This window comes from Doryrhamphus excisus, linkage group LG5, assembly GCF_037039965.1.
Source record: "Doryrhamphus excisus strain RoL-2023G ecotype Guam linkage group LG5, RoL_Dexc_Guam_v1.1, whole genome shotgun sequence".
Taxonomy (NCBI): Eukaryota; Metazoa; Chordata; class Actinopteri; order Syngnathiformes; family Syngnathidae; genus Doryrhamphus; species Doryrhamphus excisus.
The window spans coordinates 7,078,162-7,096,815 of record NC_136361.1 but is presented as its reverse complement, the minus strand read 5'-3'; the positions used below and the strand labels follow the sequence as shown (position 1 = coordinate 7,096,815).

At 41.4% G+C, this 18,654-nt stretch overlaps 1 protein-coding gene across 1 annotated transcript in view; it reads right to left on the bottom strand.

Annotated features, from left to right (window-relative positions):
• Positions 1-6,126: 6,126 nt before the first annotated feature.
• The window catches only part of vstm2a (V-set and transmembrane domain containing 2A), a 75,447-nt gene continuing 62,919 nt past the window's right edge, over positions 6,127-18,654 (bottom strand). The window contains exon 5 of the mRNA XM_058060047.2: positions 6,127-7,012. Coding sequence (XP_057916030.2) covers positions 6,936-7,012 — 77 coding nt within the window. The 3' untranslated portion in view covers positions 6,127-6,935. The remainder of the gene's footprint in view (positions 7,013-18,654) is intronic.

Sequence of the window (18,654 nt, the reverse complement as noted above, 5' to 3'; positions counted from 1 at the left end):
CACAATTTTACTAAAACCTGAGCTAATCCTCATGGCTTATGTGGTTATCTCACCCCCTTCCTTGTCACTCTGCAACACTCTCACTGCGCTGCAAATTAGTTTTGATTTTAGTTTTTATATTTTTAGGAGGCTTCAGTAACGTGCAGTAACGGGGTGTCGAAAATGGCAACGGCGTTATGCTGACAGTGTAATTAGTTAGATTACCCGTTACTGAAAAAAGTAACAGCGTTTGTAACGCCGTTATTTTAAACGCCGTTATTCCATCACTGGTTATGTGTCTTTTGTAGATAAGCACATACGTCTTACGGTACTCGATCTCAATTTACAAAAAGGTACACAAAAATACAGTAGTTACTGAGGAACTCATGAAAAACAAATGAGGAACTCACATATAGGGGTTAGGTTCGTTCCTCATTAACTACCGTAAATTTCTGTACCTTATTATAAAGTGTTACGTAGTACTCATACAAAATGTTGTAGAAAATATTCCATTCCTAACAGTAACAGGGACTATGTTCATAACCCAAGGACCACCTGTGTATTTCGACAGTAACTGTACAAATACTCCCTGAAGCTGTTTGGAATTTGAGGAATGAAACGTGTTTGCCCTTCAGTCCCCACACATTATGCTCCCAGGCTTTCCGGGGATCTCGGTGAAAAGTCATGTCTGATGTTATCTTCAAGCATGACACACTGCCAGCCTTTGAACCACAGTGCTGAAACAAGTTCATGTCCCGCTCCTCTTCTCCAAGAGTGCAATTCAAACGTTTGCTTTGTGAGTCCAAGTGGAGAAAAACTCAGTGAAGTGTTTTCAGTCAATATCAGTTCTCGTATGCTGAGTGTGGATGTTAACCACACTCCGAAAGAGGAGTTGAGCACCCATATGGGCTTATCTGACAATGTTGTGTACATCTAAATAAGGTGTTGGTTTCAGAAATGAATAACAAAATAATTGAATTCATAACACATTTTTAGACATCTATAACCAGGCCACATCTGCCTCTTTCTGGGCAAAAGTAATTTGAATTGAACAAAACAACATTCTGTACATTCCTTAAAAAATAACCAAAATAACCTGCTGTGACAAATACAGTATATCACGTAGCAATTTTCATGAATTATTGTTATTAATTCAGGGAATATAATTTAAACAGTTAAATTATAATATTTAACACTCTTTTAAAGCATTAAGGTTTTTAAATGGGTTTAAAATTACTTTAAAAAGGCAAAAAAAAAAGCATTTGGAAACTAGCTAGTGTTTACCTGACAGGCAGCCATTTTGGGATAGCCATATCCTGGGATAGTCACATGACTGTAGCATGACAAGCGTTCCAAAATGTTTCTTTTATGTCACTCAGGGACTTAATGAGTTCAAGCTGTATCGGAAACATTTTAGGACATTTCGAGTGTTGGTCACTCGTCATTTTCACCATGTTGCCAGTTTCTCAGGTCTTGATAGCGAGCGTTGTACTCATTTGTTTCCTAAACAAATGTGAAATGTGGTGAAATATAACTCTCCCAACTGAGATATCCAATAAATACAATTTGCTCGAAACTCAATGCCGCAGTACAATTGAGAGCTAGCAGAATGCTAACAAAGAGTTGGTTTGCTAACCAGGCTCAGTTTGTGTACAGTCATCCTGTACTGTGATTCCTGATACGTGATACCCTGACATAGTGAAGTAACAATCCTATAAATATAACAGTAGTAAGTAGTAAGTCAGTTAATGTGACAAAAAGGTGCAGACATGTGGTAATGGAGCTCCATGACAACAGCTTTGGTAGCATTAGCACTCAGGATCACAATAATAGTGGTTTATTTACCATCTATTGTCAGATTTTTTTTGGTTGTTGCACATAGCCGAGCTTTCAGACTCTCAGAAAGCAAGTTTTCCAGCTCTTGTTTGCTCTCGTCAATCTGACAAGCTTTGTTCGAATCAGTGATGCCAGATGGCTCCATTGTAAGAAGTAGGCTCAACTCATTCTGCCATATTTATTTAGGAGAAAGAAATGAACAACACACTTGCCAAAGACTTGCCTGACAAACTGATGTAGTTATGCACGCCTTCATGCTTATTTAGGACGGATAAGGAAAATTCTAGTGACTACATATCCCTATTGTGTTATTTTGCTTCCAGGTCATAATGCGCTTCACACAAACAATGTGTCCAGACAGATGACTGTACTTGTATGTTTCTGCTTAGTGCACTATGATGCATGAATGGATTTATTGTCCAGAGTGGTGGTGTATGGTGTCAGGTTGCATGTATGGCAAATCCATACGGCCACCAGTGGTCAAACAAAATATAGGTCACCACAATAAACCTCAAAACAAACCAGATAAACAAAATCCAAATCAAGCATCTTCTTTCTCTTTCGGTTTTTCCCTTCAGGGGTCGCCACAGCAAATCAACCGCCTCCATCCAACCCTGTATCTGTCTCTCTCACACCAATTACCCTCATGTCCTCTTTCATCTTCCTCTACAGCTCCTACCTGGCAACTCTGAACGCAGCATCCTTCACCAATATATTCACTATTTCTCCTCTGGACATGTCCAAACCATCTCAGTCTGGCCTTTTTGACTTTAACTTTGAGGTCTCTAACATCTAATGTCTCTCTGATGGACCCGTTCTTGATCCTATCCATCCTGGTCACTCTCAATGAGAATCTCAGCATCCTCATTTCTGCTCCTTCTAGTTCTAGGCCAAACAACATGGCTGGTCTCACCACTATTTTGTATACCTAACTATTATACATGTATTTTCTGTTTAACCCCTATCGTTTTTAACATTTTCTTTAATACAAATAGATCAATTTAAACAATTTAAATCAATTTAAGGCTGCAGAGATCATCTCTTGGCTTAGTGTGCAAGCCCTAGCTACCGTCTGAGTTGGATCATGGCGTGTGCCAGTTTGTGTTTGTCAACTTGCCACCAATAATGTGATGTTTCAGAAACTTATTATTATTGTACTTGACTTTGTATGTACAACCCGTGTAATGTCTTCAACGTAAACGGAACACAATTTTTATTGCTGATCAGACAATATAAGAAATGGCATACGGAAGACGCTGCAGTACTTGCCTCATCCTTGTCACTTGTCACTGCTGTCCTTCCATAGAGAGGAAAAACCCAGCATTTTGTTTATTTTTTTGACCGCAGAATCGCCAGCTGGAGAGCAGCAAGTTAGTTGACAACAAATACGACCTCCAGTTAACACAAAAATGCTTGTGTTTGAAAACAGTTTTTTGTTATTCTTTTAACAAGTAATCTCAATTATTAAAAATAAACTCCATCACAGTCTTTGTCTCACTAGCCATAAACCTCACCCGCATGTCATTGGAGAATGTGGAGGGTTCTGGTCACATTTATTGAAAATGTTGATCCAAAATCATTGGAGCACGAGCACGCGTGCAAGACGTTTTGGAGGTAGATGAGCCATGTGTCAAAAATATAAATTTTTATAGGCTTCTCAATTACTCGCGGCTCCTTGGTGATGATCCCAGATCATAACCCCGTGGAAAGCCAGCATCTATTGTACACATAGTGGAAGTAAACATATCTAAGCCCTAAGACTTTGTCAAGAGACAGAGCAAAAGTGGAGTGCAAAGGGTCTACACTCGGGATGCACCAATTGATCGGCCACCGATCAGTGTTGGACATTGTCCGTAAAGATCATGAGATTCATAAACGCCTTTCAAACCCGACCTCAAAAAGGGCAAATCACAAATGTCTGTTGGGTTGCCAACAGAGCTTGACACAGGTTCCATGAATCGATGCCAGCATGTTTGATCACTACCTTAACAAACTATTGCAGTTAGACTATTCTTGCATTTTTGTTTACACATTTTTGTCTGTCACTGGCTGTACTTTGCCTATTCACCTAGCTTCTGGTCTTCAGAGTCCAAATGGGACTTTTACCACAGTGCCATTTTGTTTTTTAAACAAAGAAGCAATGTGGTTAGTTCGAGGCTTGCTTTTTTTTTTTTTTGGTTTTTGGGATGCCACATTCATGGCGTATGTACAGTATACTAGTTTTATCTTTACTATCTTGTTGTCATTATGCTAATTATGTCTTGTCCTCCCAACTATTTGTGTGTATTTTTTTAATGAACATAAACACATAGTGTGTCCATCCTTATGATGGCAGTACTAGGACAAAGGTCTCCTATCTCATCAGCTGATTCTGTGTAGCTCAAATTGTCAATATGGTCATAAACAAAATACAAATCGTTGACAGCTCAAATATTGATGAAGGTCGGAGACCCCTGCAACCTGGACACTGAATTTATATAACAAGTTTGCATTATTTCATTATGTTTATTTTATTGTCTTGAGCTAAAAAATAATTTTGGAACAGTTCCCATGTATTTGTATTACTCTAAAACATGCATCAAATGAAATCCAGGTTTGTGACCTGACCAATACCAGTTTTCATAAATAAATTGCAAAATGTCACATCATTATGACAAGCAACATTTTAGCAAGCCATTTCTGCAAATATGGTGTCATATGTAGTTAATACTTAACACGATGAGATGGCAAACATACAGTACTCACAAAAAGTTAGGGATATTCAGCTTTTCGGTGAAATTTCAGGACGAGCCTAAAATGCATTCAAACCTTTACAGGTGAACTTAATATGACTTTTTCTAAGCTTGTGAATGTCCAACTGTTAAATGTTTCAGGTTACTGTTCTCTAACAGAGACTAGTTGGAGACTAGTGTACCAGGATCCTATTGAAAACTTGTAGGATCAGCTTGAGTCGCCGTGTAAAGGCTCGAAATCCTGCACCCCAGAACCTCAAAGACCTGAGCGCTGCCCTTCAAGAAGAGTGGGATGCCATGCCTCAGCAGACAATACTTTGCCTTGTGAACAGCATGAGACGTTGTTGTCAACCTGTAATTGATGCTCAAGGTCACATGACAAGATATGGAGACCTTGGAATTTATTGTTGCAGTCTAACTACCATTGTTGTTACCTTTTGTTTCAATAAATTTTTTGAGATGAGGAAATCACTAGTGCATCCTTCTACTTAAATGTCTTGCTTTCATGATATGGTATCACTGTAGCATGATTATTACCATAAATCTCACCTGAAAGCCAAATATCCCTAACTTTTTGTGAGTAGTGTATATAACTCTAATCTGAGCAACGTCCTGCAAAGTGTTGGCGTTTATAAACTTTCAACCACTGTTTACAAGCGACAACGAGTCCGCCCGTGACAGTCCACAAGCAGCATATACTTTTGCTGATGTTTTGCTTAACCATGTTTGGAGTGGCAGGAAGGGACATGGTGGGTGGATGAAACAGCCGATTGTGAGCGGGGTAGGTCATGTAAAAAAAAACAAAAAACCCGCGGGAATAGCAGCATTCAGTAGTACCAATGGGAGAGTCCTCTGCTATAATGCCAGTATGTCATATCAGTTGAGGCAACAGTGGTGTTCAAGATTCCACTGTAACTAATGATGATGATGGCTGGGTTTGCTTGACAGATGAGGACGAGTATCACAAGTTGATCAGACATTTTGATGAGCTGGTACCGTGGAGATGACAGGAATCTGACAAATTTTGAGCCTGGTGATATCACAATATCCACGTTAGACGATGATTATTAGATTATTTCTAACCATGTTCGAGCTACAACCTTTTGAAAGTGAAACATAAAAAATGAAAAAAACTCCAGCACCTAAAGGGTTAATCCAGGTGATCGGTATCAGCTGATCTCACTGATGGATGATTGGTATCGAAAACCTGATCAAATCCCTGATCAGAGCATCCTTTGTCAAGGATCTTACTACATCATGAATTTTTTGTCTTAATTATTTCTTACAGATTGTCAAAGTCTTTTCCAGTTTGTGAATGCTATTTGTAGAACCATGTCTCGTCGGAAAATAAAGTTCAGTCTAATAGTATGAGATGGCCAATTAAAAAGTTGCTTCCCAAAATGAAAATGTCGACATTATGCAATATGTGTGTCAGCATAATATAAATATAGCAGCTCTTTTATTCCTTCTGGTTAAATAACCAAATGATTCTTAATGAGAGAAGACAAAACAGCAAAGGCATACAAACAGAATGATTAAATGGATTCTCCAGTTGTCACATATTGGAATTATTCATGAATTGTGACATCCATTTTATTCATTAAGAGGGTGCAATACAAATTAAAATGACACGGACATTTTTTTTTTTCTCCACATCAAAACTAGCACATTGAAAATAAAGCTAAATCGGAAATACTGAAAACACTGAACTCCAAGTGGTGACTCGTGTTGTTCAAATATCGTAGTACACTCCGCTCCTTTAAGCCTTGATCATTAAGCATGCACATTTGTATCACAAACGAGATGTAAAAGTATGCACACTGGATCATTTGAACAGCTTCAAGACAAATGAAAACAAAAAGAAGTCTCATGTTAACAGTCAAAAATGAAATGATCTCTTTTTAGTCTTGACCTATTCACAATAAAATGGTGTTAGCTATGTATACAGCACATACATTAAATCTAGGTGTTTAAAATAAAACAGATAATTTAATATATATTTATATATTTATAACACAAATATAGATTCTTCTTTTTTCTTGTCCATTTTGACAAATGAACACGTGACCTTGAACAGCAAAACTATAAGAAAGTGATTCCTCCATGTGAGTTATCTAACAACAGAGTCCATTTTCACATCGGAGCATTGCACCTTGGACTTTTTTTATTTATTTTTTTACAAAAGCTGTTTCCATCTGATTTTAAGGTGACTTTGCTAATGTGCTGGGTGCAAGAGCGGTAGTATTGGCAGGGGAATGAAGCTTATACTGTGCAGTCTGCATGGTCGTGGTTGGGGAGGGGGGACATAAAACAAGCAAATCTCGTGTTCACTTTAAGAGCAAACAGAGACAAACCAAGTCAGTTCTTCAGCCGTATCCCCTCTGCTTATTATAACAAGGCCTCCCTCACCAGACCACAAGCCAGCAGGACGATAGCGAATCGATAGCAGGTTGATATTCTTGTACCTGGAAAGAAGAAAGGGGAAAGTAAGTTACATTGCCCACACTTTCACACATTCTGAATGTTTTCAGGTTAAGACAGAGTAGCTCAAGTAGTATTTGGAGAAGCCCCAGTCCATTAAACCCTTCTAATTCCAGGATTTTTGAGGGGCTACAATGCCTAAAAAAGTCATACACGTAGTAAATGTCATTTAACCATTTTCTCCTGAGGCATGAATTTATGCCCTTTTGAAAGCTGACAAGCCGTATTTTGTCCCCAACAACTAGAGCCAGTTTAAGTGATACTGACACCGACAATAGGAGTTTGAATACACAAGAAGTTTGTGTTATTATTTTTTATATTAGACAAATGTTCCCCCCACAAACATTCATTCATTCATTTTCTACCACTTATCCTCACGGTGGTCGCGGGGGTGCTGGAGCCTATCCCAGCTGTCCTCGAACGAGAATCAAGGTACACCCTGGACTGGTCGTCAGCCAATCACAGGGCACATATAGACAAACAACCATTCACACTCACATTCATACCTATGGACAATTTGGAGTCGCCAATTAACCTAGCATGTTTTTGGAATGTGGGAGGAAACCGGAGTACCCGGAGAAAACCCACGCATGCACGAGGAGAATATGCAAACTCCACACAGAGATGGCCGAGGGTGGAATCAAACTCGGGTCTCCTAGCTGTGCGGCCTGGGCGCTAACCACTCTTGAATACATTTATGTTACTCAATTTATTTGTAAAAATGTCGGCACTTGAAATTATTTTTGGCTCCATTTTGGGTTATGGAGGTGAGAAACACTATTGAATTCAGTAAATAACACATCAAGCAAAACATCAAGGTTGTGTCCATGTTGATCTCACTGCCAACAACACGTCTTCAGTAAAGGTGAAAGTAACCTTAAATATTAATTCATCCTTTTCATTCAAATCTTATGTATTTAAACGCATTTAGATTTTTTTCCCTGCAAAACCATAATTGTAAAAGTATAAAAACACATTTTGTCTTTCTGAAACAGATGAATTTGAATCCGAACAGATGGATTTTCATTATTTTGTATTGAAAAAATGTTTTTGGTTAGAGTCAAATCTTTTTTGGAAGGGATTAAGAACGCTAACCAAGGTTCCACTTTAGCCTGGAGGCATAAACTGAAAAAAAAAGATTAAAATTGATATACACAGGTTTTTATAAAGTTAACATCAAGCATGCCAGTTGGACCAAGGTTCCATTTTAAGGTGGAGGCATAAACTGTAAAAAAGATTAAAATTGATAACACAGGTTTTTATAAAATTAACAGGCATGCCATTTGGAAACCTTGGTCACACAAGGTCAGGGTCTTCACTAACTAGTTTTGTGGACATGTCTTGGAATACAGTTGCTCCATTAAGCAGGAGTTCCTTGCTTATATGATAAGGCCACCCATCAACCAGCATTCTGCCAATCAGTATTAGAAGTGGATGTCAATTGGGCTACGACCTATATTTATGTTATTAGTTGGTTAGTACTTTTTTACTCACAGAATATCAGTCAAAACTTGGTGTTACTTGGGTTACCTGACATTTAAGCTTAATAATTTCAAGGTATGACTGAAATCAGACACTGGGTAATCACGTAACAGGTTTCTGATGTTATCAGTTGACACACTGATAATCTACACTAAAATGTCTAAAATGTGTCTGTGGAGCTACTTTAAAAAATGGCCCTTGACATATTCTACAGTACAGATCAAATTAAACCTGGCCTATATCAGACCAGTACACTAAATAGTGTAAAATTAGTTTTAAAATTGTCGACCTAAACAAGCCATCACCATGATGGCCAGATTAGAAGGCGCATGTGTAACCTGAACTGGTTCAGCCAGCTTGACGAATCAAGGTCCACAGAATGTGGAGCTAAAAGCCAGCACATAGAAATGTGACAATAGATAGACTAATTACTCAGGACTGCAGCTGTTTTAGTGTATGTAAACCTACACACATGTACACACACACACACACACACACACTACTTTTCGATTTGCTTCAGGTGATCTGTGAACCAGGAGTGCCACTGAGGAGCTACAAACAGACACAAAAAAAACATCCTTCCCACGGAGAATAATTAATTTGCCTTCAGCAAGGAGGCAGAGTCTAACACAGATGTAATGAGACGTCAAACATTGGCTGCAAAACTGTACTCTAATTCAATTCTTTTTACAAGAATTAAAGCACAGTTCATCCATCCATTTTCTTTCTGGAAAATAAGTCTATAGGATCAGCAGTATGGATTTAAATCAGGGCTTATTGAAGACCACTTCAGTAGTTCAATGTACGCTCCTCGTCATTCTTGAGTGTTTTTGGCTGTGGGTTTGGGGTCAGTGTCCTGTTGGAGGACCCTTGGCTTGGGCCTGAAACCAAGCTTTCAGACACATTTTGCTCCAGACTGCCTTGATAGTCTTGAGACTAGTGGTGTGTGATACCAAGTACCCTCCGAGTTAGGAGATCGGGAAGACCTGGGTTCGAATTTCTGTTGAGCATCTCTGCTTTTAGTTCTCCCCAAGCATGTTAGGTTAATTGGCGGGAGCCCTCTCTGTGCTGTATTTTGTGCATTGGTATTGATCAACATTGATATGAACGTTGGAATCAATGATATCGATATTTGGCTCAATCTGCCCACAACTACTTGAGACTTGATTGCACTCTGCACAGATTAAAGACTACCTTGTCTCGGTTGCAGCCTTCAAACATTTTCAAGTGTGACATTTTCAACTGGTAGACAGCCACCCCACGTATTTTAATAATTGTGGTTTTGCACCACAAAGACTGAAACTGTTCTTTGTTTGGGTGTTCCTCTACCATACTTTGGATGCTGCACCATACCCCTCAGACCAGACTTCTCCTATCTAGTTTTTTGGCATAAACGAATTAAGCCCTCTCAGACAACCTGAAGAGTCCAGTTGTGATCGTTTCAATGCCCTGAGAATACAAAGAGTGAGAATATTCACAAGCAGCCTTGGAACATAATCAAGTCTCCTCCATGTTTTTTTGCAGCAGTGTCCGTTTCTCTGTATGTTTCATTTTTGCTTCTGTAAACAGTAAGCTGATGTTACTTGCCAAAAAGCTTGTCTCCCAGAAGCTTTCTATCTTGTCAATAGGAATTTGGACAAATTATGTTTTTTACCTTTGTCAATATGGAGGTCTTTCAGTAAGTGGTTGAAAAAGGCCATCAGAACCACTGATGTAAGGCCAAAAAAGAGTTGAACAAGCATTTCTTTATCTTCATTTTCTATCGCTTATCCTGTTCAGGGTCACGGGTGAGCTGGAGCCCAGCCCAGCAGACAGCAGATTACTGTACAAAGTCGGCAGTCAATCACAGGACACATATGCTGTAGGCGGCCATTAACTCACTACCATTCACACCCCTGACCAATTTAGAGTGGAACATTAACCTAACATGAATGTTTTGGACACTGAGAGAAAAAAAAAAGTGTGGCGATAACATGCAAACTCCATACAGAACGTTCCAAGGCCAGTTTGAGCCCACAACGTCCTTGCTGTTACCTGGCTACCTCTTGAAGCCCTACCTACATACATGGGCAAGATTCTTACCCTTTACACTAATTTCAGTAATGGTGAGCCATCAAGTCAAGTTGACAGCCACCTACTTGTACTTGTACTTGTTAACAGGTTGTTTCGGAAGATGTGTCACCTCACCACATGGTGTTCTGTGTGCCCTGAAACAGTATTTTGTGCTTCTTCTAATAAAGCCACTTTGTGGTTGTCATATAGACAAGAAAACCACTACTTTCTACAAATTATGATGTCACCTCACCATCACCGTCACTTGGGCAGAAGTGACCAGTTGTATACTGCTGCCAAAAAGCCAACATAACATCTGAATATTTCCACTTTCTTGACTTCCAGTCGACATTCTCCTGATATCCTCCAAAGTAATTGCACATCCAGACAAGGACAAGTACTTCTACTTCTGCAAGATCTTGTGCCTGTGTATTCTTTCTTCTGTGTTTGTATTACATAGTTTTCGCCCAGTGATCCGTTCCAGTGTGGACGTGTTCTGTGGGTGTGTTCTACGTACATCTCGACAACCACAGGTTACTGCATTTGTGTTACTGGTAACTAGTATGTGACACTTGTATCAATATACATATGCTATACTTCGTAAGAACGTCCAGTCAAAGCTCAGCCAAACCAATTTTAGAAATTAAATCCCATAAAACCAACACTTAAATGGCCAAAACTTCCAATGTCCTGTATAATTTCACAAAATATAATCGTAATGTGACAACAGAGCACTATTTGAAAGCTAACAAAGCTACAATGGTAGTGGTATCACCCCGCTACCGCTTACTTAGTCTTAGTCTTTTCCAGTAGCAAACATATGTGATTTTACAAAAAACAAATCTGCTCCTTGACCAGGTCAACATGATCTGAAAAGCATTCATCAGCATTCTCAGGGGATTGGATGACAAAGGTATGGCGAGGGCTTCTATCCAGAAGAACAACCTGGCAAATCCTGCAAAATTCAACGTACTGCAACAGGACCAACAGTTTGTTCCGCCTTCTCAGCAAGGCCATTAAAGCTGCAGTCATTAGTGATAACACCACACTGTTGTTATTCTTGTCAAAGTTTGGACAAACGAGCAACGAGGCCCTGGACTTGGCAGCGTTGCTGAACATGGACCACATTGTCTCCTGCTCTGTGCACACGGCCTGCACACTTGTGCCGACACAGAGCAATTTGGAGGTGACATGGTCCAGACAAGGACTTGAAAATATAATTAGGGCCAGGGGGTCCCTCGACACTGCCCTAAGTGTAGGCGAGTCTGCAAATTTCCAGACCAATCTTGATGGACAACCACTGGATGTAAGAGGGCAATTGCTTGATGTGCTGTTCAAGGGTGAGGAGGACCATGGGACACTAAACTTTCTTCAGTTCTACACCGACTCACCCCACACATATTTCAGCTTGGCACATCCAGTGAGCGGGGTTATGACAACCTGTGGCCTTCTCCATCATGAACCTAAAAAGACCATGCATGCCAGGGCTCTGGAATACATCAACCATATGGTCGATTTGGAAGTTAAAGTCTTGAAACCCCTGCACTGCCACCTGGAACAAGTGAGGTTGTTCTGTAATTATGACTGCCCATCCGTGCTCGACCCACAGGAGTTTTTAGTTACGAGTGCCTCAAGGACCTTCTGAAAAAGGAGCCCATGCTCGTTCCATTTGTTGCCACCGAAGACGGCATGACTCTTCGGACCGTGATCCAAGAGGTGCAGTTCTTTCCGATGAGCCATGTACTTATACCTTGTTGATGCAGATGATACTTCTTACTCTTTTGGCTTTTCCCTTCAGGGGTCGCCACAGCAAATCAATCTCCTCCATCCAACCCTGTCTTCTGCATCTGTCTCTCTCACACCAACTACCCTCATGTCCTCCTTCACTACATCCATAAACCTCCTCTTTGGCCTTCCATTACTCCTCCTACCTGGCAGCTCTAAACATGACATCCTTCTACCAACGTAGTCACTATCTCTCCTCTGGACATGTCTGAACTAAATCAGTCTGGCCTCTCTGACTTTATTTCCAAGGCCTCTAACATGTAATGTCCCTCTGATGTACTTGTTCCTGATCCTATCCATCCTGGTCACTCCTAATGAGAACCTCAGCATCCTCATCTCTGCTACCTCCAGTTCTGCTTCCTGTCTTTTCCTCAGTGGCACTGTCTCTAGACCAAACAAAATGGCTGGTCTCACTACAGTTTTGTATACCTTTCCTTTCATTTTAGCTGAAACTCTTCCATCACACATCACACCTGACACTTTCTCCACCTGTTCCATCCAGCCTGCACATGCTTCTTCACCTCCTTTTCATAATCCCCATTGGTCTGGACTGTTGACCACAGGTAATTAAAATCCTCCACCTTCTGTATCTCTTCTCCCTGAAACTTCACTCTTCCACTTAGGTTCCTCTCATTCATTCACACACATATACTCTGTCTTGCTGCGGCTAATCTTCCTTCCTCTCCTTGTTGCAGATGACATTTGTATTTATTTTAGATATGTCTGTCTCAAGCAAGTCTCTTACGTCCTCTTAAGAGAAGCAACGGTAAAAGTTTTATGAACTAAAATCGAACCTTTGCAGGAAAGGATTTGGGTTTAGATGTGGGCAAATGGTGGGAATCATGCCAAGCCTGATTATCTAAACCACTTGTTCCTAACCTTTTCACATTATTTAATTTGATTTATTTTAGAGGCCAATGAAGTTCAGCTCTCCTGCATCCAGGGGCTAACATTTTCTCCTCTTCATTCTGACCTGCTTATCAACCGACATAACCGTCTAATTTTTATAATGATAGAATTAATTGGTGAAGCACTTTTGCTGTCCATTAGCATGCATCTGGTGTTTTAAAGTACAGTGCTACTGGCAGGGAAACTGCAACCAAGCCATCCATCCTTTTATACATTTTCTTCCACTTATCCAGGTTGCAGAGGCATCACTCTCAGTAGGGAAGCCCAGACTTCCTAGTCTCCGGCCACCACCTCTAGAGACGCTCCCAGGCCAGCTGCTGGAAATATACAACCGCATTACTGCAGACACTGCACTGATTCGCCTGTTGATCTCATGTCCCAGGCTTCTCTCACTCCCCAGCCCAGAACAAGACCCCACGATTGTTGTCAATGAAATAAGCCTCCTGGGCACCGCCCTGAAAAACATGTTGTCTGGTTTGTTTGACGTCTGTCTCGTTGGCTGGGTCATTTCATCATTTTGTGCTGCTTAGAAAAAGTTGAAGGTAAACTGCACAAACCCATTTCATGTCTGAGGAAATTGGTGTGTCTACTGAGACTGAGGCAAGTGCATGTTTTGTAAGATAATTAGGCCAGTTGCCTCAATGAAATCGTTCCATTTTGTTGTTGTAATATAATTAGACAGAACTGGTTTATTACTTTGGACAGGAGATAGGCACGGGCACTTGTAGATGGTTATGATTTGACAATGTTATGCATTTCCCACTGAAAAAAAATAAGCAATGTCACAATCAGACATTTCACTGATTACGTGTTTGGAATCAGATTTTTAGCACAGATCTTTTCGATATAGATGTCTACCGATTTCCCACACAGAACACATTGTGTGAAAAAAAGGAAGCGTGCAGGTCACGGTACCCACTGAAAAGCTAGAAGTCAAGATGCTGTCAGAAAGAACAACGTAGTGACGACACTGAAGCATAATTCAGGCTTTACAGTTTCAGTTGTCCGCATTGTTACACTTTCTCAAAAAGAAACGTTGTAAACCAGGGGCATTTTTGGCCTGTAGCTAACATTGTAATACATTTTCACTCCATTATGTAATAACGCCACATTTTATCACAATGCACCTTGCTATGGATGTCATTGGTGTATAAGGAGGAAGTGTTGTTGCTGTAAGTGTGGAATGCTCATATATTGTTTTTAAGTTGGCAAGTCTGCAAGCATAATTAAGGCTAAAAATGTCTGCACTAGATCAAGCATGGGCAAGCTATTGCCATATATTGACAAGTTTTGGGCTGCACGGCGGTGGAGTGGTTAGCGTGCAGGCTACACAGCTAGGCGACCCGAGTTCAATTCCACCCTCAACCATCTCTGTGTGGAGTTTGTGTCCCCATGCATGTGTGCTTTTTCTCCGGGGGGACTCCGGTTTCCTCCCACATTCCAAAAACATGCTAGGGTAATTGGCGACTCCAAATTGTCCATCGGTATGAATGTGAGTGTGAATGGTTGTTTGTCTATATGTGCCCTGTGATTGGCTGGCGACCAGTCCACGGTGTACCCCGCCTCTCGACCGAAGACAGCTGGGATAGGCACCAGCACCCCCCGTGAGGATAAGCGGTAGAAAATGAATGAATGAAAAGTTTTGATCCATTGTGCCCGATCTTTCCAAATAATTTTATTAAAACCCTTTGATATCAAAACTGTCACCAACAACAGGAGTGGGGGTTTGTTTACAATGCAGAGCGATGGAGAAGCATAATTCTGCAAAAGAATAGTATTTTATCTTTACTTGAAAGAGGATAGGTGCTCTTTCTCTAGACATGCTGTTAAAAACCAGTCTTTATTTTTCAAAATAATTTTCCCCATTACACTTTGTTCTTGTTACATTTTTTCAGATTGAATGTATGCAAAACCTTTTTTCATTTCTTGTTGAAACATAGCTGTCACCATGAATTGTTATTTGTCTCATTATCTCCAACACTGCAGTTTTGGGATTGATTGAGATTTTTTTCCTCTCCTCATTCCGTAATAGTACCTGTCCGTGTTTTGCTTCGGGTACAGGTGATCCAAGCCCAGAGCAGGACTGACATAATGTTTGAACTGTCTGACCGCTATGAAAATGATTGGCATTTATAGGTGGGCCAGCGAAATTATGATTGAAATTACTTTGGAAGGGAGATGAAGGAAAAATACTGACGTAATGACAATTTAATCACCTGCGGGTAAAATGCAGACTATTATGGTACACTCTACGGGTACAAGCTGAACAAGACATTTCTACGGCAAGCATGATAAGTCAAAAGTCAATTATATCATTAAAATTTGGAAATAACTGCAATTAATAGCTACAATATGGTCGTAGGTTTGTGTTTCCACCACCATTGCCGCATATACTGTCCAAACAAAATAGTAGGACAGTGTAAAACTTGCCAATCAATTACACAAACTATATAATCCACACTAATCGAAATGCCATTTTTACATGATTTTTTTCCGATTTACACTGACATGTTCAGGTGTTGATCAGAGTGACGGCCTGGGAAGAAACTGCCCTCTGTGCCCGGAAGTTTTGGCATTCAGTGCTCTGTTGTGCCCACAAGGAGTTTGAACAATTTTTGTCTGAGATGTCAGGGGCCTGCACTGATGTTACCTGCCCACTTCCTGGTCCTGGACCGATACAGGTCACATATGCAGGGATGGTCAGCTCCATTTTTCTTTTCTGATGGTCCTTGGGGTGTGTTTGCAGTGATTGCAGTGTAGAACTGGATCAGCAGTTCCTGGGGCAGATTGAACTTCCCGAGTTGTCATAAGAAGTACAACCTCTGCCGGGCCTTTTTACGTACAATAACTATTTGGGAGGATCACTTCAGGTCCTGAGAAATTGCGGTTTCCTCAACCTGACGGTGTCCACATTAGTCACTGTGCTGTTGAAGATTATTGGGTGGGGGGTGGGGGTGGGGTGGTGATTGTTGTGTCGTCTGCAAACTTCAGGAGGGTCCCCTGAGGTGCAGTCAGAACACCCCTTTGGGGGAACGCCAGTGCTGGTGGTCCAGGTGCTGAATGTGATGCCCCAGAGCCTCATTCATCTGCTGGCTCTTGTCAAGTGACGGGTTGGAGACTGGCACAGTAATCTAGTGAGCTTCTGGTGGAGGATCTCAAGGATGGTGGTATCAAATGGCAAGCTGAAGTCCACAAACAGGATCCTTGCATAGCTCCCGGGGGGAGTCGAGGTGTTGCAGGATGTAGTGCAGTCAATTGACGATTGCATCATCCATCAACCTGTTTGCAGTGTAGGCAAACTGCAGGAGGTCCAACAGGGGGGCCTGTGATGTCCTTCAGGCGGTTCAACAGCGGTCGCTCAAAGGATTTCATGAGCACAGATGTCAGGGTCACAGGTCTTTCTCTGGGATTCACAGTTCTAGTGAATGGTTGAAGATCTGGGTGAAGATGGGGGTCAGTTGGCCAGCGCAGACTCTCAGGCAGGAGGGGCACACACAATCGATAAAAAATACCTCTACCAAAATGTGATATTTTCCTGCAAGCTTTACATCATAAACTGCAACAGAACAAGTAATACAAAATAACTGAAATCTTTGCTTGCCATGTCACACTTTTGGTACCCCTTTCAGGAAAATGGCCCGTACACAAAAGAATTCAACATCTTTTCAATTCTCGTATACCATCACAAGTTTCTCACTTACAACAGATTGCCTTTGCTCTCAACTCTCAATTCAGAGCTCTCTCCTTTAGCATATCACATTGATGCAAATAGATTTTACGTAAGTGTGAATTAAAAGCTCACCACATCTCATTCAGACACACAAGGGCACCTTTTTCATTGGTGTTTGAAGGCTGGGGGTGAGGCTTTTCACGCCCCCAACGACTACAGTGAAAAAAAGAAGAAATTTCTTTAAAGTAACAAGGGCAGCACAGTCGATGAGTGGTTGGCTTTTGTGCTTCACAGCTTTCAGAAAGTTTCTGGGCTTGAACTGATGTGAATCTAATGACATTTAAAGACGTTCAATTTGTGGTAAACATTGGTGGGAACACATATAAAATATATACACTGGTGTGAAAAAGGATTAGGTGTGGATGTTCACTGAATACTGTATGTGTTCTCTTGTTAATAAAGTGAGTAAAGTGCATAGTGAGTCTCTCCTTAACGACAAACGGCCATTATAGTAGTAGTCCAAACTGGTTACTTGCTATCGTTACATTGATCAGTGCTGTCAATGGCGTCTAGTACACTCTGGTTTGTGTACTATATTGGGTAATATGCGTGTGTAGGTGATTACAGTGGTAGCTATGGATGATGTGTGATGCGCGTGCCCACTGCAATGACTTCCAACTCCGTGAGCACAGTTGTGTTGGGTGTACATCAGATTCAGCACTTGCCCAGTTCGGCTGTCCAATGGCCGAGTACAGCTCACATTGACTGTGACAAGTGAGCGTTTGCGCCACACTTGGAACATGTGATTTCAGAAGTGGTGCCAAGCTGACGGTCGAGTGCCGTCTCCTCTCCGGGATGCAGAGGGCACAAAACAGGGAGTCAGACAAGGGTAAAAAATCAGGCAAGGCAATAAAAAGGAATGCTAGAACGAGACATGGGAGTACAACGAACTTGCAGCTAGCAGGAGGAACCAGAAAATCAGGAAATCAGGTGATGAAGAACACCTGAGCGCAATCAGGCAGGAGGCGGGAGCTCCAAGGTGAAGGCAGGGTAGAAAGTGACAGGCATGACAGAACCCCCCAATGGCCGGCTCCAGACAGCCCAGGAATCTCAGGGTGATCTAAGTGAAAGTCTTTGATGAGGGAAGGATCCAGGGAGGGCGTTCTTCAGGTCTATACCCCTCCCAGTCGACTAGATACTGCCAACCTCGGCCCCAGCATCGAGCAGCCAACAATTTCCTGACCGTGTAAACAGGACCCCCATCAAGGATTTGGCCGGGTGGCGGGTGCCTGGCTGGTGGGACCAGGGTGCTGGTTTTTGTAGGCTTGATCTGACTTACATGAAAAGATGTATAGGCTTGCATGGACTTAGGTAATTTCAGACGAATTGAGACAGGATTAATAACTTTGGAAATATGAAATAGGCCCACGAACCTGGGGGCAAGCTTCTTAGAGTCCACTCTCTGAGGAATGTTCTTGGAGGATAACCAAACTCTCTCGCCCATCTTATAGGCAGGAGCAGGAATTCTTTTACGGCCTGCTGCCACCTTGTAGATATCCGACTGCCATTGAAGAGTCTTACGAGTCTCGCAAACTCTCTTAATATGCCCCACCAAGGCCAAGGTGGAGGGAACCGCGGAATCCTTGACTAGTGAAGGGAACAAGGAGGGTTGGTGACCAAATACCACGTGATGCGGAGACATACCCGTAGGTGCACTTGGCAAGGTAT